The sequence below is a fragment of the Talpa occidentalis genome, unplaced genomic scaffold (assembly GCF_014898055.3).
Source record: "Talpa occidentalis isolate TD23 unplaced genomic scaffold, MPIMG_talOcc4v2.1 talOcc4.14, whole genome shotgun sequence".
NCBI classification, from domain to species: domain Eukaryota; kingdom Metazoa; phylum Chordata; class Mammalia; order Eulipotyphla; family Talpidae; genus Talpa; species Talpa occidentalis.
The window spans coordinates 41,435,392-41,460,106 of NW_023601433.1; the positions used below are offsets into that span (position 1 = coordinate 41,435,392).

The window sequence follows — 24,715 nt, forward strand, 5'->3', positions numbered from 1 at the left end:
TAAGACACTGGATCTGAGTCTAAAGGAAAGAAAGGTGTTCAGCCTAACAAGCTGCAGCCTGAGCACTTATTGATCCCATTGAAACAGATCCAGGAAGAGAGTCTTGATAAGAAAGCAGTGGGCTTAGCTGTGAGCAACCCAGATAGCAGGGGAAATGAGACAAGGTCCTAAAATGATTCTCCTCTATCCTCTCCTTTGCATGCTTATCCTCTTCCCTCAGAGCATCCTACCCCCGGACCTTAAAGCATATCTTAGTCTCTCTTATTCTAAGTCAACTAAAACCTAAAACCATCTCTCAATTCTACCCATCTTCCTTCCCTCATTCTTTCCAGACTTCTCAATAACTAATACATAATATATTGAAGGCAAAATTGTGCTGGCCAAATTATGCTTTCATGGGTTAGCTCCTCCAAATGCCTAGGAGTTAAAATCTACCACTGGAACCCTACAGATTTCTGTTCAGCATCCTTGCTTTAATTCAAATTAAATTTGAATATTAAGTGTTGGTTTTGTGGAAGAGAATGCTCTGTAGGTAGGGTTAGGTCTATATGACAAAACAGAAAGGTCTAGTAAGGAAAAAAAGATGAAAATAATCAACAGACAAATGGATTAACAAAATATAGAATACTCTTCTGCCTTAAAAAGGAAGGAAATTCCAACATGTTGAAATTCTATATAGACAAACCTTCAAGATGTTGTCCTAATGAAATAAGCCAGACACAAAAGGACGAATATTCTATGATTCCATTTATATGAGTTACCTAGAGGAGACAAATCAAGTGACATGAAGTGAAATAATAGTCTTCAGGGGGTGAGGTGAGGGGAGAATGGAGAGTTGGTGTTTCATGGATATAGTTTCAGTTTGGGAAGATAAAAAGGTTGTGGAGAAGGACAAGCATGTACTTCATGCTACTGAACTATGGTCTTGAAAATGGTCAAGGTGGTACAATTATATTGTGTGTATTTTATCACATAAAATTTATATTGTGTGTATTTATCACATAAAATTTATATTATGTGTATTTTATCACATAAAATTTATCTTCACTCTCCTTAGGAAATGTGAAGGCACTGCCAAGTGGAACACCAGTGTTTTGTCTATTCAAGTTAGGTTAAAGAAAAGCCCCCTTTTGTAAACCTTCCCCATTGTGAATCCAGGAGGATTACCTTATATGTGGGCAATTGTATTAACTGCTGCCAAGAATTCTTTGAGTAGAAAGAAAGTTGGCTAGGCTACCCTAATTTTACACTTTGGTTAAGTTACCAGCTGGTACCAGCTGGTAGTCAATCTGCTTAGGGAGCTGAAGTCACCCGCTGCTAAGGAAGAGCCACCTCCATGTGGGGACACACTGATGGGCCAGAGTCTCTGATATTGATGGTGAAGGGACTGAGTGGTACCCAGGGAGTAGTTTTCTGTACAACAGACTCTTCTGCACTGTCTAGTACCATCTTGAAATGTCTATGCTTAGACCTAATCAATAAAGAGTGCCATCTTTATTATTTTGCAAGCTAAGGGGAATGGATAACTAAGTAGGAAAACAGATAACAGGTTGGTTAACCTAATTTTAGCATAAGTCTGGCTGGAAACCACCATGAAGACAAAAACAAATTATCATGGCTGACCTAGTGGCAGCAACCTAAATTACAGGCAAAGAGTCTGAGAAGGAGGCCACACAGTTGAGGTACAATCAAATTACTTAACTACAGCTGACCCTTGAATAATACTGGTTTGAACTTTAAGAGTCTACTTAGACACGGATTTCTTTCTATCTTCAGGTTCCATATTCAGGGATTCAAGTGACTGGGACATGAGTTGGTTGAATACAAGGTTGGGGAATCCATGGTTACTAAGGTTGACTACAGGAGACTTGGTATCCAAGGGGTGGGAGAAAGATGTCCTGAAAACAATTCCCCTCAAACAAAGGGACAACTATACATAGCTTTGAGGAGTGAGATTTTTGATGCTGGGGGGAGGGTGATGATGAGGGGTTAGGGATTGGTACCCCTTCATATTTCCTCATTCAAGGGTAAACTGTAACTTCTTTGGGAGAACAAGCAATGCTAAAGCTTAATCTCTGCTTTATGAAAACATTTTAGTAAAGGCTTTGAAAATAGGATTTTAAATGCTTAAGTAGACAATATAACAGGGGTTTAATGGCACAACAGCATGGATTTGGACTGTTACAAACACTCTCCCATCACACAGCCAGCGAAACCCAAGCAGCTTTCAGTGGCATGAATTCCCAAGACAGACCCAGTCTCTGAATAACACTTCTGAGCATGTTCATTGATTATCCATTTCTAGATGTTGGGACTAGACCATGAGTCTCCAGCTGGATTTTTCTAGAGCCATTTATATGCATTTTTTTTCCTGAAAATTAATTTCTATTATTGTAGTAGCTGTTTACATCTATTTTTATTTTATAATGAAGTATTATAATATACATTTAGAAAACTGGGCCTATGTATTTATTTGAAAGCATACTCCAGAAACTGACTTTAAAAAATGTATTTCTGGGGGCATCCCTGGTGGTGCAAGGGGTTAAGTCACAACACTATGAAGCAGTCCACAGCCACTGCAGCAGGAGTTCAAACCCCAGCCAGGGAGGTAACCCACATGGTGCAGGAGACCTCTCCCTTCTCTCCTGCTGCTCCCCTTAGCAGTGTATTTCAGTCAATCTGCTTGTTCTGTTCCCCTCTCTGTCTCTAATGAATCCTCTCACCCACCCACCCCCACACCTCTGGCCTATACCCCAGTTCTTAGATGCATAAATAAATAAAATAAATTTTTTAATGTATTTCATTCAGGATACATCTATCAAGCAACTACTCAGTATATGAGGCTGCTCTCGGTCTTAGGAATTGCAGACAAGGTAACAATCCAGGAATGGAACAGAGAGATGTGCATAAATATTGATACCACAAACAATCATATGTTTAAAAGGCAGAGACAGAATGCCAAGGGAGCAAAAAAGTAGGCAAGAAGTCAACTGAGACCTCAGGAACATAGAAAGTTTCACTGAAGATGAAAAATGAAATATGGAGAGGAAATTTGAGATAAATGCTGCATTGCTTTGTTAGGATGAGCGCAAACTTGTGGGTTTGTGTACATTTAGTTCTTTCTTTTCTTCAATGACTTTTCTATCCAATTACAAGGAAGACCTGCTACTTCTGGAGTTGAAGTGGGGGTCAAAGCCTAGTAGCTGTTCCTGCAACTTTGAGGCAGGGCATGTTCCGTTGTAATTTCATACCTTTGCTACAGTTTGTTTCAAAGATGAAAGAGGGAGGGGTTTTCCCTTTGTGTATGAATTATAGTTGATTATTGTTCAGTAACATCACGAGCATTTTGCAGGAGCTAACGGGTGCACATGTGTCAACACAAGTAGAACACGATGACATGGCTATTACAGACAGGCAAGGAATTTCTGCTTAGATTTTTATCATTACCAAATCCTAGAACTTAGGATACAAGCAATGCTGGAGCACGGACTAAACCAAGGCTACCTGATTAGGCAGTGCACTCATGAACTCCTCACTTCTGTCTATAATTTTCCTGTGATGCATAATTACGTGGTAGCTAAAGAAAGACCACTTGGTTTCAAGTTTCAAAGTTTATTGGGCCTAATACTATCTACTTGTTCAGATGATTTATTCAAGTACTCTTTTTTTTAAATTTTGAAAGTAGACCAAAAGCACAAAAAGCCCAAAAGTATACAAAATCCTATTTTTTTGAAAAGCATCAATAGATAGGAGAATATTTTTCTCTCAATCTCTCTTCCCATCTTAACCCACCTCCATCCCCTGTAACCTCTGGGGACACACTGGCACACATCCTTCCTGATTCCTCAGTCAGAGGAACCTACAAAGAGACTTTTCTCCAGCTTTAGACCGTATTAGTTCACAACTTGTTTATTTGTTTAATAATATATTATGGCTATCTTTAAAGGTTGGTGATCTCCCTTCTTTTCAATGTTTACCAGTATTAACCATGTTAAAGTACCAAAATGTATTCAACGAGTTAATACCGACGGGTAAGTATCTGCAACTATTCCAAACCCACTCTGGTTTCGGTAGGATCAAGTTCTTAAAGTGCATTTGCTATATCAATGATTAATAGATGCCCCCAAATAATATTCTGCAGTTGTATCAATTTACGGTCTCAGCTGTGTGCGAATGGGATTATATCCTGACATCCCCACCAACTGGAAGTTCATGTGAAATTCAACCCTCTTATGAAATTCAAAGGTCTACTATCAATAGAGTATTGAATGATGATGAGAACAGACACCATTAAGTTAAATAATTAGAGCAGATAAAATAAAGGACTGTACAGTTTAATGATTAATAAGCTGACTTCTCATGTTGTTTCAGAGAAATAACAACTAAGTACTAGAAAGAAAACATCTTTGTCCTTCAACTGGTATAGGTCTTACCATAAATATTTAATTTCTTGATCTAAAAGTCAAACTAAGTCAAACTAAGTTAAATTTCATTTCTGGAAAGTTCATTTTAGGAAAAATATACTCAATGCTCTGAAATGATGATGGTAGTGGAGTAGTAAAAATGTGTAGTGGGGGGCCTCCCTGGTGGTGCAAGGGGTTAAGCACCATACTATGAAGCAATCCACAGCCTCTGCAGCATGAGTTCGATCCCCAGCTGGCCAGCAAGCAACCCACATGGCGAAGCAGACCTCTCCTGCCTTGCCCGCTGCTCCCCTCAGTAGTGTGTTTCAGTCTGTTCTGTTCCCCACTCTGTCTCTGGTGAATCCTCTTGCCCCCCCACATCTCTGGCCTGTACCCCAGTTCTTGTATGCATAAATAAATAAATCTTTAAAAAAAAAAAAAAGAAAAAAAATGTGTAGTAGGAATGGCAGTTTGCATTTTATTGTTTTCTCCAGCAATCAAAAACAGAACGCAGGTGGTCCTGGTTCACTAAAGCTTAGGGCTTAGCAAGATAATTTCCTCCAAAGATCCCCTGCCAAAGCATCACGGGAATACCTGATGAGTGGAGGCTATTACAAACTTAAGCTTATAGGGAGAGGGAGTGAGTGAAGGGGAAGAAAAAAAAGGGACAAGACTGAGTCAGAGAAGGATTTTGGTGTATGAGTGGTGGGTTCATGTCCAGTGATAATGAGCTATAAGATGTGACTTTTCCCTTCATTGGCACAGAGAAGAGGAAGGTCACTGGGAGATCACTGTCTAGGACAAATTTAGTTCAAAAAAGTAAGATGACCCAACTTGAGGAAATTAAGTAGCAAATGGGAGAGAGAATCAACTCATTATCTGCTATGGGCAAAATTGTCTAGGGTATCAATAAACAGAAAAAAATGGTTGACAGCTTTGAAAGACCCTAGTCAAGTTTACCTGGTATTACTCACTTAATTTTAACTTTCTGGTGGCTAGTGTGTCTATTCCTCTAATGTAACAGCCTTGATCACCTTACTATACATGGGCTGGTCAACTCTACAGACTATTGGGAAGGTGAATAAATGAAGGCAAACAGAGGGGCGGGTAGAATGAAGGAGGACAAAGCCAAGAGAGATTAGTAACACCTAAATTCACAGCATAGAACAGGTAATTTCTATTCTAGTGACACCCCTCCCCCTAATCCCAACCCTACCCCACCTTGTAATTCCCTCTCCCTTTTCTCAATGCCCAGAAAACTCTGTATCGAGAGCCCTCTCACAGCCTGTGTGGACCAGAGCTAGGGACAGCAGGTCAACTGAACTCTCACCAGAGTTAAAAATGCCATGTGTGGGCACTAAGAAGTTTTCTGGTTTTATCTAGTAGCACTAGTTCCTCATTCTCTAAACTTCATGTTAGGAATGAAATAAAGAACTACCAAGTATTTCCTAAAACCAGAACAATCTGATTTTTTCCTTAGAGAACAAAGTAAAGTACTCACCAATCTATTAAACAGATCTTGTTGGAGCTTGAAAGGATTGTTGCATATCAAGAAGAACAAGTAGGGGCCTGCTGGGCTGACTCACACTAGATATCATCTACGGCAAGGGCTGATTGGGTCTGTTCCCTGCTGTAACAACGCATGTAATTGCTTTAGGTTTGCAGAGTCTGGCAGGCTGGCGGCTCTACCAAGGCAAAGAGGCTGCTGGATGGGACTGTGCTGATGATGTCTGTCCAATTCAAAGAAAAGAACAGCCCTTCTACTGGCCAACTGTCTTCCTTGTACCTGTGCTAGTCTACTAGGTTGATAACATTTTCTCCCTAGATTGAGACAAGACAAGAACCCAGAAGCAACTGGTAATGTCACCTGCTACTGACTCAGAAATGTTGGGCATTAGAGATGGGAATGTGGGGGTAATGCTGGACAAGGCCCCACGTCCCCCACTCTCTACTTATCAACTGTCTCAGGGCTCCTGTACAAAATAAGGGAAATAGTGAACAACATGATTTATATTTTAGCTCTAAAGATGCCAAGTTATTGATTTGGGTGTGTAGGCCCAAAATCATTTTCTAAATTGCAGGGATTAGCAATGCCAAGCCACCCCTCTAATTTAGGATTGAGGAGACTGGAGAAGAGCCCCATCTAACATAAAAAACATGTATCCTTGGAAGAAAAGACTTCTGTTTCTTTAGTGAATAAACAAGAAACAAAAGTAGTCACATTTTCTTGTTGAATATCAATCATGAAAATAATGTGTCTTACAGTGGACTGAGAACTTCCATCTGTGGCACCATATACTTTCTGTAATTTTTTAAAAGATTTATTTATGCATACAAGAGCTGGGGTACAGGCCAGTGGTGTGGGGAGGGTGAGAGGATTCACCAGAGACAGAATGGGGAATGGAACAGGCAGATTGACTTAAATACACTGCTGAAGGGAGCAGTGGGTGAGACAGGAGAGGTCTGCTGTGCCATGTGTGTAGCTCCCTGGCTGGGGATCGAATTCGTGCTGCAGTGGCTGTGGACAGCTTCATAGTGCTGTGTCTTAACCCCTTGCTCCATCAGGGAGGCACTCTTTCTGTAATATTTTCAACATACCAGCATGCTTGAAGTTCCATAGCTCAAAAACCTACTGTGCCCCCACTTTGTCTCCCCCTACTAACTCTGGGTAAAATACTGTAGAACTTTATTTTTGAAAGATTTAATTTCAAAGAAATCAATTAGCTGTTGATAGGCTTTTAACAGATAAAACATATTTTTTATTTGGTGGCATTTATCAGTAGGACTTGACTTTAAGCTCTTATATTCTTGCTCAGTGGAAGAACAAACTAGAAATCTGGCCTATGCAGCCTACTCTGTAAGTACAGATGTCAATGTGGACTAAGAAATATGCAGCCTTACATGGCGAGGTGACTGGTGGAAGAAGGTATTGACACTCTGCTGTTCAGTATTTAGAACAGCAAAATGACTGAAACTATCTCTAAATCTGATAGAAGGGAAACTCTTTGTAACACTATGGCATAGAACATAACAAGATATGAAATGGAATATTTTCCTAGTGTCTTAAGAGCTTTGACTGGCACCAAGCTGAGCACCATGGCATATATTTCAGTTAGGTCCCTGGTAAACTCCAAAGAACTGGCTAAGAAGGAGTCAAAAGTGGTGCTATAACCCGTGTTCCAGCTCCACCTTCAATGAACATAAGAGGAAGAGGTTCCTTTGAAGGAGCTAGTGGAAAAGTGAGAGTATGGACACTCCCCTTCAGCTGCTCATAAGGAGAAAGAAGTGGATCTCTGCCCCACCCGAGACAAGTGCTGGGGGCTTCAAAACCATGACTTGTTGGGAGTGCTTGAAAGAGCCTGGTCTCTCAATGCTCAATGGATGCCTGCTGAACTGTAGATACTCCGGGTCCAATCAGTGTGCCACAGGGAGACCGTAACTTGTGCAAAAAGTTAGTCGGAGGGTCCCTTCATGGTGGGACGGGGCAAATTTCCATGGTCAAGTGGACCAGAGTCACTTTGAAGGAACTGCTATAAGGCAAGAGGTGCATGATGTACCATTGGGAGAGATGGAAGTGGGGCTGGCTGTTGGGGGTAGATGGGAATGTTCATCTGTGGTGTTTGCCCATATCAGCTAAATTCACAGTGCATTAACTTGATGGTGAGGAGGAGGAGAACTAAGTCCAGCTACCCTTCCTTTGGGCATTAAAATTTCAGGTCAGACTTGATTTGCAGGTGAGGAAAGAAGCTTTGAACTCAATGAGAGATTTAAGTGCTGCATGTAGTTCATTTCATTTCAATGTAGCAGGTATTTGTTGAGCACCTACTGTGTGCTAAGAGACCTCTTTTGCAAAGGAGGCAATGACTGAGAGAAGTTAGGTAACTAACTCAAGGTGGCACAACTAAGTGGCAGAACTAGGTGTCTACAAGGTCTAAGAGCCCTGTAGCCTGCAGTGAGGCCAGTAGGTTCATACCTCTAAGTACCCTGAAGCACCCTGAAGCATGGAGTCTGGAGCCAGACTGCCTGGGGAATTCAAATCTTGGCTGTACTACTCAGTAGCTGTGTCACCTTAAACAAACTGTTAAACTTTCCTGGACTTTGGTGTGTATCTGTCAAATAGGCACAATAATAGCACATCCCCCATAGGGTGATTTTGAAAATTAAATGAGTTTATACAGGTAAGTACTTGGAAGAACACTTGGTCTTAAAAATGTGAGCTATAAAATCATTAGTCTTTTGATTACATATTAACTCCTTACACAAAGTGCTTATGATACTGTGTTAAGAAAGGAAAACATTGCATTGTCTGTATAGTGTGGTTACAACTATGCACAGATTGGTTACACCCATGCAAAGGGAAAAATGAGGAAATCATATATACCTCCTCTTACTTTAATAAGAACATTATATTCCCATTTCATTATGGGAAGGTAATTATTGAGCAGAAAGAAGATTTTTTTCACAGTTATATTTAACATTTTTAGAAGAAATGAGTGCCTATCACACCAAACACACTGTGATCTGAAGGATGAGTAAAGCATACAGCCTTATTCCCGATGGGGAGCAGAACAAAGAGAACACACAGGAGAAGATATAAGTATGACCTAGACAGACAGAATGAATGATCAATCTTATTCACAAGCAAACTCATTCATAAGAGATAAGGTTAGTTGGCTGGGAAAGTTCTGGCATTCTGCTCATAGAAGAATATAAACAATTGGGGTCTGTGTTTTCTGACATGGATTAACTGCCAACACAAACACTACCAGGATGTTAGGAGGTATACAGCCATCCACCCATCCCACTTATTAAATGCCTACTGAGTCTTAGATTTCAAGATAAATGCTGCCATAATAACTCCCACTGCATGCTATACTAGGTTGAATTGTGTCCCCGTACCCCCTCAGCCCAGTCCTAACTTCAATATCTCAGAATGTGACCTTGTTTGGAAATAAGGTTGTTGGAGAAGCAATCAAGCTAAAATGAGGTCATTAGGTCCTATTCAAATAGGACTGGCGCCTTATGAAAAGGGGAAATTTGGAGATATACCCCTACTGGGAGAATGCCATGAGATGATGGAGGCAGAGAGCTCAGTGATTCTTCTAGAAGCTGAGGAATGCCAAAATTGCCTGCAAACCACTTAAACCAGGGAGAGGCAGACAACAGGTTATGCCTTACAACCCTCTCATGAAGTCAACCCTGATGACACCTTCATCTCAAACTTGTGGCCGCTAGATCTATGACACCATAAACAATTGTGGTTTGAGTCACTCAGTCTGTGGGACCTTGTTTACAGCAGCCCTAGGAAACAAATGTGCATGAAGTATGATCATTGCACCCAAAAAGGAAAAAATATCTCTGGGTCTCTGTTCTCACATCTGCAAAGTGAGAAATGGACCAAATGATATAGACAGCTTCTTCTACCTTAACAGTCCCAGAAGTCTGCCCAATCTCTCTATCAGAAATTCACATCAATCTGATGAGGAGCAAAGGTAAAACAGCCTAGAGTCTTATCCAGAAATATATTACCCCAGCATTTCCCAATGTTTGTTCCTTGGATAACTAGGCATAAAAGATGGAGAGCTGGTTTGGGGTGTCAAAGAACCCTCTCTCATTCTACACCAGCAGCTTAGACTTTCCTCTTGTACCATGCCTCCAGGATTAGACCACCCCTTTCCAGGTTGCCTCGGTTCAACGCTAGCTAAGTGGGATGTGCCTGGTGGCAAATAGGAGAATGTGTGTCAAATGATTCCCCTACCTGTGAGCACATGGTCTGGACCCGCCTCCCCACTCTGGCTGCACAGTAAGAATCCTGGGACATTTAAGAAATGTCAGTGCTTGGAGCCTGTCCCAGACCTCTTCAGTGAGAATCTCTGGAAGATGGGATCCAGGCATGGGTATTTTAGAAAAGTTCTCTAAATGATTCCAATGTGCAGTCAGGGCCCGGAACCATTGATCTAAATAGATCACAGGTGGACACTAGTAACTTTCAGTAAGAAAACCTGAATCTGCTTTCTGTGGGCCACAGATAGGTGCTTTCTGTGTTTTAAAATTCTATGCCCAAAGATTCTGGTCACTGCCTCTGGTGCCAGATGATGTGAAAAGCCACTTGAAGCCCTCTGGACCCCTACCCCTTTCCATGGCCGAAGTGCCATGCCCCTATGATGTGCAAAGTGATATGCCAGGCTTATGATTATCTAAGAATGGCCAAAAAGGGTAGGGCGACAGGAGGCTATGGCTGATGAAAGGGAAGTGGTACATTTGTGACTCAACTCACAATAACTTCAACTGTAGATTTATGTTGATGTAAACTAAAATGACAAATGCATCAACCTTACTATGGAATAGGTGAATTTATCCCCTGGCCGCTTTATCCCTTCTATTTGCAGGGAGGGAGTAGGGTGTATCAGAATCATTGATGCACGTAAGTTAAATAATGTGGAGGCAGAGGAGAGTAAAAACATGGCTCATAAGGAGACAAGTTTGAGATCCAACTGTCCAATAGGTCACAAAAATAGTTTATCACTCCCGAACATTAGCAGAACCTTCAAATATCAGTAGATATAACACATAAGACAATAGAAAGGAAAAGTTAACAAAACATAAAAAGGAAGATGTCAAAAAATAAAGGCAATAAAAAATAATAGAGGGCCTCCCCTGGTGGCGCAGTTGTTTAGCGCTGGGCTGCAAAGCTGCCTGCAAAGCTGCCTGCAGCCTCTGCAGCGCCGGTTCGATCCCCGGCCGCCGGTGTAGGTCCCACATGGTGCAACAGACCTCTCCTGCCACACCCACTGCTCCCCTCAGAAGTGTATTTCGTCAGTCTGCCTGCTCTGCTCCCCGACTGGCTCTGGTGAATTCTCTCACCCTCCCGCGCTTCTGACTATACCCAGTGCTTGTATAAATAAATAAATAAACAAATAAATAAATAAATCTTTACCAAAAAAATAAAAAAAAAAATAGAAAGGCAATAAGCACTGTTTCTCAATAATCACCTTAAATAAGTCATAGAAGTGGATTTTAATTTCAAATGATAAAAATCACTAAGTGACAAATATTAAATATTCTGAAGATTATATTTTCAGCTTGTTTTTAACGTCTGAGCTATAGAAAATGGAGTGCGGACAGGTTTTGTTTGTTTTTTCTTTTTTAAACATTTCTCCCCTAGTGAGTTTTCTTTGTTCTAACTGCCAAGTTGGTTCAAAGAATTTTTCTGGATATCTAGTGGTAAGAACAAATCCTAGAGATTGTACAAAGAAATAACCAGCAGCAGTAGCTGAGTACAGCCCTATATTTTAAAGGACTATAAGACATTCTGCTTCAAAACAGAATTTTAAAAGAAATCTCAAGAAGGTTTACTGCCCCTCCCCCACCCGTTTTCAGTGGTCAAATATCTTTTTATCTTTTAGAATAATCTTCACTTGATATAGCTAGAACTAAAACACTAAATTTAGAAAAAAACGATAAACAGTATCCTAATGTAGATTCTGTACCTAATTTGGAAAACCCCTAATAGCAAACCAAGCAAACAATAAAGCATCTTTATAACTTCAGTGGAATCTATATCATGTCACAAAATATTTCGAGGGGCAAAACTCTGCTAAAGAAATAAATAATTGTGAGAAAAAAACAATTGTACATTAGGTTTATTAAAATAGTTTAAATTTGGTCACTATTATAGTCAATCATTAGAATGAAATTCTAAGAAAAATGTGGAGTATCTGGAAGAATGAGTATGTGATTCACAATGGGTTAAATGAATACCCCCAAATGAAAATTAAAGGCAACACCAATAGCAGTTTTCAGAGGAGCTGTGTTTATAATTAAAATTGCTTGCTTTATCATCCATTTTGTAGCTTTACTTTATTACAAAAATGACTATCCCCAAATAATCATTATTAATGATTTATTACAAACGGATGTTGTAAAAGCAAGACTACACGAAACTTCAAAGTTGTCTTGTTAAAAATTAAGTTGGAGTTATGGAAGGAGCATGATGGATCCAAGGGCAAGACATGCTTCTTGAAATATTTAATGCTCTAAATATAGTTTAGCAAATGTTGAGGTATTGTGCAATTTTGCTAATGAGCTTTGAGTGAGTGAAATGAAATTAACTGAATAAGAAGTAACTGAAGCACCCAGTAATCCAAAGAAGCATCTGGAAGGATGTATCTTAAAAAAGGAACAGTGGAATGATGGGTAATTCTCAATTTGGAGGATACATTTTTGTCCTATCTAAAATTTAAAGTAACATCCTTTTATAATCAGAAAACATTAAATTTTTTTTTCTTGTTGGAAAAAAGCAATGGAAATAATGTTAAAGTTTGATTTCTGGTATCTGAAAAAAGTAAAAGTTATAAAATATCACTAACATGTTATAAAACTGCCTACTTTTGTTGTGGCTTAAAAAAAAAAGTTCCCAAGCCTCCCTGGTGGTGCAAGGGGTTAAGATGCAACCTATGAAGGTATCCGCAGCCACTGCAGCACTGAGTTTGATCTCCAGCCAGGGAGCTACCCACATGGCGCAGTAGACCTCTTCTGTCTCACCCACTGCTCCCCTGGCAGTGTATTTCAGTCAGTCTGCCTGTTCTGTTCCCCACTCTGTCTCTGGTGAATCCTCTCACCCCCCCACACCTCTGGCCTGTACCCCAGTTCTTGTATGCATAAATAAATAATTTTTTATAAAAAAGTTCCCATCCACAGCATACTAACTACATGCAAAAGAAAGCAACATTTCTTTATAAATCACTAACATTCTGTTTGAGGCATATAGATAAATTATTTCTAAGAATGGATTAGAGTAATTAGATGTCACAGAAGTTGCATAGAAATGCTACATTGCTGGGATGCTTAAAGATCATATTTAAAAACCCTATTCTTTATTTGTAAAATCTCTGTAAGATAATTCTGAAACAATTCTAGCTGGATTAGTATGTACCTAAGGGTAAATATATAATTGAAATTATTCTTACCTGATGTTGCACATCAGAATTTGTTGGGCAGGGCAAAGTAATTGGATCACACTCCTCAGCTAGGAAAAAAAAAGAAAAGGCACAAACCTTGATAAAGAAAGCACATACTCTGTGAAGGAAAGGGGAGTAAGAATGGGAGAAAAAAATAGAAACCTGAATCAGAGGAGGAAACAAAAGAAAAAGAATAAAGAACTGATCAGAGGTCCACAATATGACCCGACTAGAAATCCAACATTTGTTGAAATAATTTACACAAAGATAAGGGGACTGCCTCCACACCCTATAAGGTTCTGCATAAACTTTAATGTCTGCTGAAATGTATGAATTGCAAACCTCATGGACTTGATCAGTACTGGGGTTCAAATTACAGTTATATCTGGAGATGCACTAAAGGTCAACATGGTATCCCCATAATATTAGGGGAGTTCCCAAATAGAAAACAAATAGGCATGTCTCACCATCAGAACTATTGTTTTGCCTAAATTTCCCATGGCTATAGCGGCCATTGCCCTAGAGTACCCCATAATGGGCATGGGCACACTGGTTCAATAAATTAATGGTAAATTAAATGTGTAGCAGAGAGGAATTAACTAGACAATGGGACCCATAGCTCCCCCCATTAAAGTAATTAACAGGGCCCAATGTCAATTAAACAAGACTTTCAAAGTTCAAAATTTATTATATGAGACCTGACTAGTGAAGGGGTGATTATCTCCTTTGCTTCTCTATTTGCCATCCTAATCTGGCCTGTTCTTAAGCCTGAAAGAAAATGAATGGTGCCTCATGGTACATTACTGTAGTCTTTTTTTTTTTTTAATGTATTTTTTTTTTTAAGATTTTATTTATTTATTTATACAAGCATTGGGTACAGTCAGTAGGCCGGGAGGGTGAGAGAATTCACCAGAGCCAGAGCGGGGAACAGAACAGGCAGAAGGACTGAAGTACACTGCTAAGGGGAGCAGTGGGCGGCAGGAGAGGTCTGTTGCGCCATGTGGGACCCTCGTCTGGCAGCCGGGGATCGAACCCGCACTGCAGAGGCTGCGGGCAGCTTCGCAAGCCAGCGCTCAACCGCTGCACCACCGGGGAGGACCTCTTTTTTTTTTTTTAAGATTTCTTCATGTATACAAGAACTGGGGTACAGGTCAGAGATGTGTGGGGGTGTGTGTGTGTGAAAGGATTCACCAGAGACAGAGTGGGGAACAGAACAGGCAGATTGACCAAAGTACACTGCTGAGGGAAGCAGTGGGCGAGTCAGGAGAGGTCTGCTGTGCCATGTGCGTTGTTCCCTGGCAGGTTGGGGATCGAACTTGTGCTGCAGAGGCCACAGATTGCTTCAGAGTGCAGTGCTTAATCCCTTGTGCCACCAGGGAGGCCCACATTACTGCAGTCTTTAATGCAATGCTCGTACCATTAAGACCTCCATACCCAATATTATTATTATAGTTGCAGATACCCAGTATCAGCATCTAGTAAATATTTTGCTATGACATATTTGGCTAATATATTCTATCACTAATATATTCTATCACACTCGTCACTATTTCAACAGCCTCTTAATCACAGTGTGCTTTCATGAATAAAGGGACACCATATCTCGTGACCAGGCTACCATGGGGGACCTAACACCCTTGTCATAGCACATTGTCTTTGCAGGCAAGATCTTTACTGCATCCAGTTTTTTTCCATGTGACATTACACAGATGACATCCTGATCTGAGGACATTCATTTGACACACTCAGCCTAGTCACACCCGTGGTCTCAAATGAGCTCAGAGGAAAGGGACATCCAGTGCCCCACACAGAGTCCAAGGTCCTGCCACCTTGTTTAAATTTCTAAAAATTGTTTGATGACCCAAAGGCCTTTCCATCCCTCACACTGGCAATATATAGCTATTGACCTCCTGGCACCTACAATGCAGATATAAGCCTTATAGCCCTTAGGCTTCTGGAGGCAACATATTCCTCCTCATTTATACATTTTACTTAATCTTACTGATGGTATTATTTGCAAACTGGCACATCATAAATTAGGGCTCCTCCAATAAAAGCTTACACCAGGCATTTCCTTAGTAGTGGAAGCAGGTGAAGGTTAGTCTCAGACAGGTGCAATTCAACATTGCACTCTAACATGAAAATTGATAGAAATATAGTATGTTATGAAATAAATGTTCAGTGCCACCTACGTTTTTGAAGTTAAAAAGTCTCAATAGAGAATCATTTAATTCAGCATTCAAAAGTTAAGACTGGGGCCTCCCCAATGGCGCAGCGGTTGAGCGCTGGGTTGCGAAGCTGCCCGCAGCCTCTGCAGCGCCAGATCGATCCCCGGCTGCTCCCCGGCCACCGGAGGAGGGTCTCACATGGCACGCAGACCTCTCCTGCCGCCCGCTGCTTCCCTCAGCAGTGTACTTAGGTCCTTCTGCCTATTCTGCTCCCCGCTCTGGCTCTGGTGAATTCTCTCGCCCTCCCGCGCTTCTGACTGTACCCAGTGCTTGTATAAATAAATAAATAAAATTAAAAAAAAAAAAGTTAAGACTGCAAGAGAAAGTGATTCATCTACTTATTTTTTACGTTCATTCATCTATTATGTGCTGGCTTGCTAGATTTTTTTCAAATAAGAGGCTATCTTCATTGCCCCTCACGTAACTGTGAATGGAATGAAGGACTTCCCCCCTTAATAATATCTGAGAAATTAAGCTAAAGACCTGTTGTTTTTTTTTTTTTACTAAAGTTCTTTTTTAAGCCAAAGCAGTAGAGGTCCTAGATTTATGTTTCTCCAGGCCTTCCTGCATGTGAATCACTTGGGCTGCTTGTTAACAATGCAAATTTCTCACTCCCATTCCAGACTCAGAAATATGGACTGTCAGAGACTCCGGAAATCTGGCATCTAACAAGCAGTCCACAGAATTATGAATAACACCAAAACATGATTCCTCACCACAAAAAGTAAGTCATACTAATTCTCAGAGCGGCTAGTATCATAAACCAATAAACCAATGTTACTTCAATAATTTTTTTAGTTTAGTTTAAAATTTTTAGTTAAGAAATTTAAAATTTTTAAAAATTTATGCATATTACAACCATATGGAAATTGCTCAAGCTAATTATAAATGATTCCTCTATTAAATAAAGTAGCCCCCTCTCCAAATTCACATAAATGTCAGACCCAATTTGTATTTAATATAGTTAATTTTATCTACTTTAAAATCTACTAGTCTTTTCACTAATTCATACAGGTTCTTTCCCTAAAATCAAATGAGAAAATTATCATAAATGTTTAATGGTGATACTGGCCCCATTATGGTTAAATTTAAAAAAAAATACTAGCAGATGTTAAATTGTTACATTATTGAACACAAATGTTAGGAGTAGGTTTTAAACATCTGGACATGTTTCATTACATATAGGATGCTGTATTTCTTTGGAGATAAGAAATTATGGGTTTAATAATACTATTTCCCATGTATAGGAACAGAGAAAAGATCTAGATTATAGCTTTCATGTGAAATTACTTGTAATTACACATGTTACTTGTAAACTCATCACCATCTTAATTTGAATTTTGTAAAACTCAAACTCTAGGAGAAACCCAATAGGACAGTTACTGTAGTTATCAGGTTGCTGAGCAACAATCATTTTCTTTCAAAACAGGAAATCACGTTTAAGAGTACAAAAAAAACTTTAGATTGAACCATGACATTGCATTGACAGTGTCACCGTCTCTCTTTGTCTAAAAGTTCCACTTTTGTCAGTCTGCTATGAAAACTTTTGACAATACTGGGCATTGATTTTTCATGATTCTTTTGCAAGACTTCTTTTCACCTGTCTGATGCTCACATGTGCCAGGCACTGTTCTAGGCTCCTTTCACTGATACTAGAATTCTTTCACCACGTGGGCTCCCTACGCTGCAGACAGGAGACTGAGAGCTGGGATGTGAAGTCATCTGCTAAGGCCACTCAGTCAGCAGTGGGGCACAATTTGGTTCTCTCTTCTGCAGGGTTCACTGGTAAGCAAACCAAATCCTCAAAGCTTCTTGGACAAACTCTCAACGTGAGATCTGTGTCCCAACCACTCATGTCCAAATTAAAATGCTGGTTTCTGGTCCAGACCTCAGACCCACCACATCATGACTTCAGGGCAGCAGGGCCCAGAATCTGCATTTCAAACACTGGCCAGAGATTCTTTACTTCACACTGGCTTCTAAGGACCACCACCCAAGACTGCCTCTCATCTGCTTCTGGATGCCAACCTTACACCTCCCTTTTTCTAGCTGCACTAGAGAAGTATAGATTAGGGGAATTTACAACCCTTAGAAATCATTCATGGAGAGGGTGAGAAAAGTGAGCTTGCCAGAAGCATCCCCCTAGTACAGCCAGGATTTAGGCTCAAACCTGGCTTTCTCTCTTCCCTACACCACGGCCACTCCCAGGACATGCACAGGAGACAAGAAGAATGAAACTCTACTGGTTTAATTTCAGGGAGCAGGGAGAATCTGGTGAGTCTTCTGGTGAATCAGGGAGTGGAGAGGAAGGGAGACTTGGCAGAACCTCAGATTCAACCATAGTTTGGCTGTAAGGGGAGCCCACAATCCTCCAATTTGGTGACCCTATGACACCCATCACCACGAAGACAACTGGGGAAACCCACATTTAAGTGTACTGGGAAGTTCTATCTCACCAGGAAGCAGAGGCCTCTCCCATCTCTGAGGCTGGTCTGATCTGATTGTCCCCACCCCCGCCTCACCCCACTCCTCCTCTCTGGGTTGTCTACAGAGCACAGAGGTGGCAGCCAGCAGCTCAGCCTCCATCATAAATAGCGTTGCAGATTTCTCTGGGAAATGAGAAAGGCTAATTTAAGCCTAGCCTCTTTTAGGGTCTGCATTATGCTTAAAACATTAGTCTGTGTTAAAAGACAGCTTTTTGTTGTTGTGTGTTTGTTTTGCTTTGGGACATTACAAGCACACCTTGCCCCTTTGTCTAGTAACAGAAACCTCTTTCCTATGGTTTGGGTGGAACTGACCTCATACCCGCCCCAACTCAACCTCAACCTGGCCAAAATCCCCCATCCTCCCTCAAAAAAACAAATGATCAAATTGCTTAGATCCCGGGCCTCCCTGGTTGCACAAAGGGTTAAGACACAACCTATGGGGTTGGAGTGGGCAGGGACTTAGCCTCTGCAGCACGAGTTTGACCCCAGCCAGGGAGCAACCCACATGGCACAGCAGACCTCTCCTGACTTGCCCGCTGCTCCCCTCAGCAGTGTATTTCAGTCAGTCTGCCTGTTCTGTTCTCCGCTCTGTCTCTGGTGAATCCTCTCACCTTCCACACCTCTGGCTTGTACCCCAGTTCTTGTATGCATAAATAAATAAATCTTTTTTAAAAAAAATTGGTCAAATCCCAATTGTCTCTAAAACTGTGCTATGGGCCCTGAGGAAAGGCCCTGTCCTCTAGCATTTTGAGTGGCACCAAGTAAAGCCGGAGGTCTTGGTGATCATCTTTCCCATGGTGTGGGAGGAGCCTGACTGGAAAAGAGTCAACATAGAGAGGCTGAGCCTGGAGCGTCATTTTATATAATACTGGTCTAGCACTCTAGACCAGTAAGTCGCCCCCCCTTTGGGAAATTGATTTGAGTTAGGTGTCTTTCACTTGCAACCCAGACTCCTGGCTATCTTCATTTGATAAATGTTAAAAAAAAAAAAAAAAAACAAAACAGGAGTTTAATGCATCATTTGTTGTAAAACAATTTATAGATTGTAATAATACTCATGGCCTGCGATAACCATTGAGAAGCCATGCCCTAATGATCAGTACATTTCTGTTTTACAACTTTAAATAATGAAAAATTACTCTGACTAGTGCTTTGTTCAAGATATTAAAATAATCACAAGCTCAAGTAGACATATTAACTGTACATACCTTTAGGGAGTCCTGTATCTTGAATGGGATATTTGTCTGACTGTAGAAACCAACAAAAGATGACAGTTATTTTAAAAACACGATAGTTAATTATAAGATCAAAGTAAAAAGAAAGCATTGTTTTGGGAAAGTCGTGATTTTAATTTAAAACCTTGTGTTTCACCTTGGACTTTTCAATAGACCTGACTCAGGGTTTGTTTTTATTCTCAATTTATAGATATGAAATCAAGGTTGACAAGAAGTTAATGTTGGAACAAGAATAAGCCTCCCTAATTTCCTCAACTCTGACCACTGAACCACATTTCCTCTTTTCTGCAGTGTTAGTCTCCCTCTCTATTTCCTGCAGTTCAAACTTGAGGAGTGTTTGTTTCATGAGTTATGAGGATAAACACATTTCTTCTTACCATTTCTGTGATATTCATCTGGGTCAACAAGCATGTGTTCTGGACTCTACTCACTACTTAGAACTCAGTCCTGGGTTGACTAGGACAGGACAGGAAAGGTTAACTATCTATTGATTGTGCAAAGATGTTCTGATTGTTACTTGTTTACATTCAACTCTGCACAGCTCAATGCGTTCACTGATGACAGTGCTATTAGAGGGATTCCAAGACAGCAAAAGCTCTTACACACTTACTTCTTTGTTGCTACCTACAAACATGCAGGTTATCTAATGTTCTGGAAACCTTTCCTCCAGGTTAAAAAATTGCTAGACCAGAAATGTAGTTAAATAATGTAGTCATTCTCTGAAGAGTTACATAGGGTATTGAGAGTGTGCCCAGTTTCTCTGTCCTGTCCCCCCACTTCTGCTTAGTTCCCACTCCCCATTGTATGTGGGCCTTTGGTCCACTATTCTAAATCCTGAAGAAAGCTGCACCTTCCTACTGCCCCCCTGTAGGTCTTAGGCATGTCCTCCTCTGACAGAGGAGAAAAAGAAACAAATGTGGAAGCAAAGATTTTGTTTCAAATGTCTTTCCTTGGAGTTTCATTGTAGCTGGGGTGTAAAGTTTCAGGAACTCTAGAATGCTCCAAGCCCTTCTACAAAAGAAATCAATTATCAGTCAGACAGAAATTAAAAGTCAAATAGTTTTTCTCCAAGATAAACCTTTCTTGATATTCTCTCCAAAACATTGAAAGCATACCTACACTAATATACTTACCAGGCTCTTTTTAAAGTACTTGTCTATTTCCTCAGCTAGACACTTGAGGATTTTGAGAGAAGAGACAATGACTCTTTGCATCTCTAGATTCTGATGCAGTATTAATTAAACATCTACCAAAATTCTGCATGGGTGAACAAACAGTGGAGCAAGCACAGGTTCCTGGAGAGGAACTAAGCCTACAGGAGGCTGAGAGGAACGGGCATAGTAATTGAAGGTGTTGGTGACAGAGGTGCAAGGCCAGGTGGCTGAAGTGTGGCAGGTGTAGACCAGTTGGCCTGAAGCAAAGCTGCATGTGGGTGGTGGAAGGAGGAAGACAGGGCTGACTATGAAATGATGGGGTCAGTTTATATGGAAACTCTGGAAGTGAGGCAAAGGGACTTAGGTGAGGTGTCATTCTCGGATGGCAGGAAGTTTGGCTCATTCAACATGTATCTGGGCCATCTATCGCCGTCTGTCTTGTGCCCAGCTCTGCATATGAGAAGATGGTCACCATAGTCTTGCAGAAAGTCAGGCAAGCAAACAAACAAGCACTGTCTGATAAAAAGTAGGGACTGGACTATGGAAAAGGGAGCACCTGAAGCTCCCAAGACAAGGCAAAGAAGGCTTCATAGATCAGAGGATGCTTGACCTTGGGTAAGAGGACGTGTGGGAGCTCATTCACAAAGGAGACAGGGAGATTTTCCTTGTAAGAGGGATGAGAGCTAACAGTACCTTAAGAAGGTAAGAGGGCATGGGATATTTGAGGAAAAGCAAATAGATACCCACACCTGGCTCATCGGGGGACCATGAAAAAAGGTCTTCATAGAGGGCTTCATCTGCCATATCAAGGAGTACAGGTTTCCCCTGCTATCCAGAAGTAAAGCGCTCCTATGAAGGCTTTTTGTAAACCGAAATAGCATAAAGTAAAGAAACACTTATGATTCACTTATATGGAAAAGTGCTCACAGACCTAAAATCATACCAAATAACAGAGAACCTAAAATAATACTAGCATACAGTAAAAGCAGGAATAATAGGAGAAATGCAGAGCCTGCAAAAAGTAGTTCTCAGGGAAAGAGCATGGCGGTGGCGCGCTTTGCTTGAGGTGCGTGCTGCTCTGGAATGCCTACTGCAAAAAATTTAAAAAGAAAAAAAGGCTTATTGCTGTTTCAGATTTTTCCCTTTTGCTAGAAAAATGAAAATTATCTTTGAAATTTTTTTTCAGCTAGTGAAAACAGAGACTAATGTAGGTCTTTCACAAAAGCAAAGAGGAGTAATGTGAACTTTAAAAAGCAGGGGTCACTTGTATATAGTTAATCCTGGAAGCAGCAACAATATTATGAGTTGAACTGTGTTTCCCCTGAAAGATATGTTGAAGCCATAACCCCCAGTGCCTCAAAATGAGACCTCATTTGGAAATAGGGTCAAGATGTGGATCAAGATGTGGCATATATACACAATGGAATATTACTCAGCAAATCAAAAAAGGCAAACTCATGTCATTTGCAGCAAAATGGATGGAACTGGAAGGAATTATGCTCAGTGAAATAATCCAGAAAGAGAAAGATAAATACCAGATGGTGACACGTACATGTGGAGTATAGAGAAACCAAACAAAGGGTCAAAGACTTTAGGGCCAACTCTTAAAAGGTGAGCATATATCTGAGGCATCCAGAGAGGGAGAGGAGAGAGAACGGGATGTGTACAGGGACAGGGGAGAGCACAATGGACTATGGTGGAGGACTATGGGAGCTTTGGTGGGGGGAAGGCTACTGCAACTATACCTGAGGGGGGAACCCTATACTGTCAAAACACTAACAAGGAAGTAAAATAGGTGCACAGGTGAATTGGTGGCGGAAATTCTATAGGGACTACACCTGAGAAATGAAAGCAAACACTGTAAAAAAAAATGAACAATGATGTAAAATATATATAAATAAATAACTTTTAAAAAAGGAATAGGATCTGTATAGATGTACTTAGTTAAGATGAGGCCATCTAGAGTAGAGGAGGACCTTAGACCAATATGACTCTCCTTAGAGGAAATACCAAGACACACACTCAGAGGGAAAGGATATGCATGTGGCAACGCAGGGAGACAATGGAGTGATGCAGGTACAGGCCAAGGAACAGCAAAGATTGCTGACAACCACCAAAAGGTAGAAAAGACAAGAAAATGTTCTTCCCTACAGGTTTCATGGGAAGCATGGCCCAGCAGACACTTGGACTTCAGATTTCTAATCTCCAGAACTGTGAGTATGTTTCTGTCGTTTAAGTCACCAAGTAGGTGGGACTTTGTTACAGCAGCTTGTTACAGCAGCTCTAGCAAACTGATCCAGGGAAGGTGTAGGGAAATCCCCCAACTAGAGAAATGATTAGAGACCCAAGGGGAGAGGAAGAAATGATCCACAGGAAGGAGACCTGGTGTCAGGGAAGTGAGTGGGAAACCAAGAGAATCACAGGTGGGGCAGTGGGCAGGGAAAGGAGAGAGTGAACTTCATAGAAACCAAAGACTTTAGAGGGAAGAATAGGAAATGATCACAGCGGCCTCCTGCATTGTCTGTATGAGAATTCAGAGACAGGGGACTTTTTCAAATTAACTTTCGTGCATCAAAGCTTGAACCCTACACTGTCCATACTAATCAAACTGTGCAGTGGAAACTAAAGGTCACAGAACAAACACCTCAAGTTTTCAAGATCTACTCCTACACTAATACACTTATCAGGCTCTTTTGAAGTGCTTGTCTACTTCCTCAGTTACGCACTTGAGGTTTAAAGACAAAGCTCGAGACGAAAGGCTTACAGACACTGAAATGTATTGTTAAGTGTATTTTATGTCAGGCTAAGCTAAATTAGTTAATCAGAATGCTTCATGACTCAATAGATCATATCCTCAAAATACTTTGAAAAAGCTATGTGTCTCACACTCTATGCATAGGAACACATGTAATGTTGTTAAAGGCATTTATTTGATCTTATATAAGAGGCAATATGTGTAGTAGAACAGGGCTCCTCTTCAGTTGACCTCCATTTTCTCATCTGTACAATGGGGGTAAAAATATCTGTCCCACTATCTCACAGGTTATCTGGAAGATGAAAAAATGTATGTGATATCTCTGGTAAAGCTTAAAGCAGCAGCTGTGCCTCCATGGCTGCAGTGGGGGTGGAGTGGGCAGGGACTTAGCCAGCAGCTGAGTTTGAATCCCATCTTGGCTGTTTCCAAGTGGGATAACTTATCTCATCCCCTGTGACTCATTTATTCATCTGTCAAATGGGCAGCACCTACCTTACAGGCTTGTCATAGGGATTAAAGGTGATAGTGGAGATAAATCAAATAATCTGTGCCCTGCTGGCATGTAGGCAGTGTTAGGGTATTGTAAGCTAGTCCTAGTTTTCCCCTCCAATTTCACAGATATTTTGAAGATATTTTGAAGATGGGGAAATCAGAAATAGATAGTATCAAAAACAGACAAGTAGACAAAGATCTTACATGATCTATGAAAATCACTTCTGGTGTGTATATAACAAGAACAGTCTAATACTATTTTCAGCCTAGAGAAACCCAAAGTTTATTATGTCATAGAGAATACCATGGTGAAAAAAATTTATCTCGGGAAAATATCATTTTGGGATTTCTGATCTTCATGTAATTACTGAGCAATGAGAATGTGAAATAATAACAAAAGAGAAACAAACAAAAATAAGAGTCATCCTGTAGGGTAAGGAAAAATGTCGGGCTTTTCTGCCCTCCCGCCATCAGGATAGATGATGGATCCTTGCGGTCCTGAATGCATGCCTGATGGCGGGCACCTGGAGTAGAGTGTGGGCAGAGGTAGATGGGATTCACTTGGGCTAAGACTGTGCTTTTAAGGGCGGCGTCACAGGGACACCAGTACAAGCCGAAAAAGAAGACAAGTACTAACAGAAGCCGAGAGAGAAGCAAGAGAAGCAGAGACCAAGAGAAGGCCGGAGAGCCCATAGTGAAGACCTGCTGAGGGCTGGGAGGCCTGCCAGCCTGCCAGCCTCCCAGCCCCCCAGCGCCCCTGCCTGCCGTGTACCTGGTAATCCTAATAAAAGCCTGCAAAACCACTGAGGACTCTGACTCCTCCTTTACCTGGTCTGCTGGATCATAGAAAACCTGCACTGTGTCCTTTCCTGACCCTACAATTGGCATAAGTCGGCAAGATGATCCGTGCAGATGGGTATGGAGCCCTCCAAAGACCTGGAGGGACTAAGGAGTAACAGACTGTGTTTGGCTGTGACAACACTGGAGGCGTTATGGTGGCAC

General features: G+C 41.0%; 1 protein-coding gene and 1 long non-coding RNA gene across 2 annotated transcripts in view; one reads left to right on the forward strand and one right to left on the reverse strand.

Moving 5' to 3' along the window:
• The window catches only part of EDARADD (EDAR associated via death domain), a 55,619-nt gene that overhangs the window by 19,543 nt on the left and 11,361 nt on the right, over window positions 1–24,715 (reverse strand). The window contains exons 3-4 of the mRNA XM_037510383.2: window positions 19,286–19,325; window positions 13,373–13,431 (exon numbers count right to left, since the gene is read on the reverse strand). Coding sequence (XP_037366280.1) covers window positions 13,373–13,431; window positions 19,286–19,325 — 99 coding nt within the window. The remainder of the gene's footprint in view (window positions 1–13,372; window positions 13,432–19,285; window positions 19,326–24,715) is intronic.
• On the forward strand, window positions 9,695–24,502 carry LOC119244579 (uncharacterized). The gene is made up of 4 exons (XR_005125084.2): window positions 9,695–9,895; window positions 16,215–16,315; window positions 22,620–22,679; window positions 24,299–24,502. It is a non-coding gene; the product is annotated as an uncharacterized LOC119244579 (long non-coding RNA).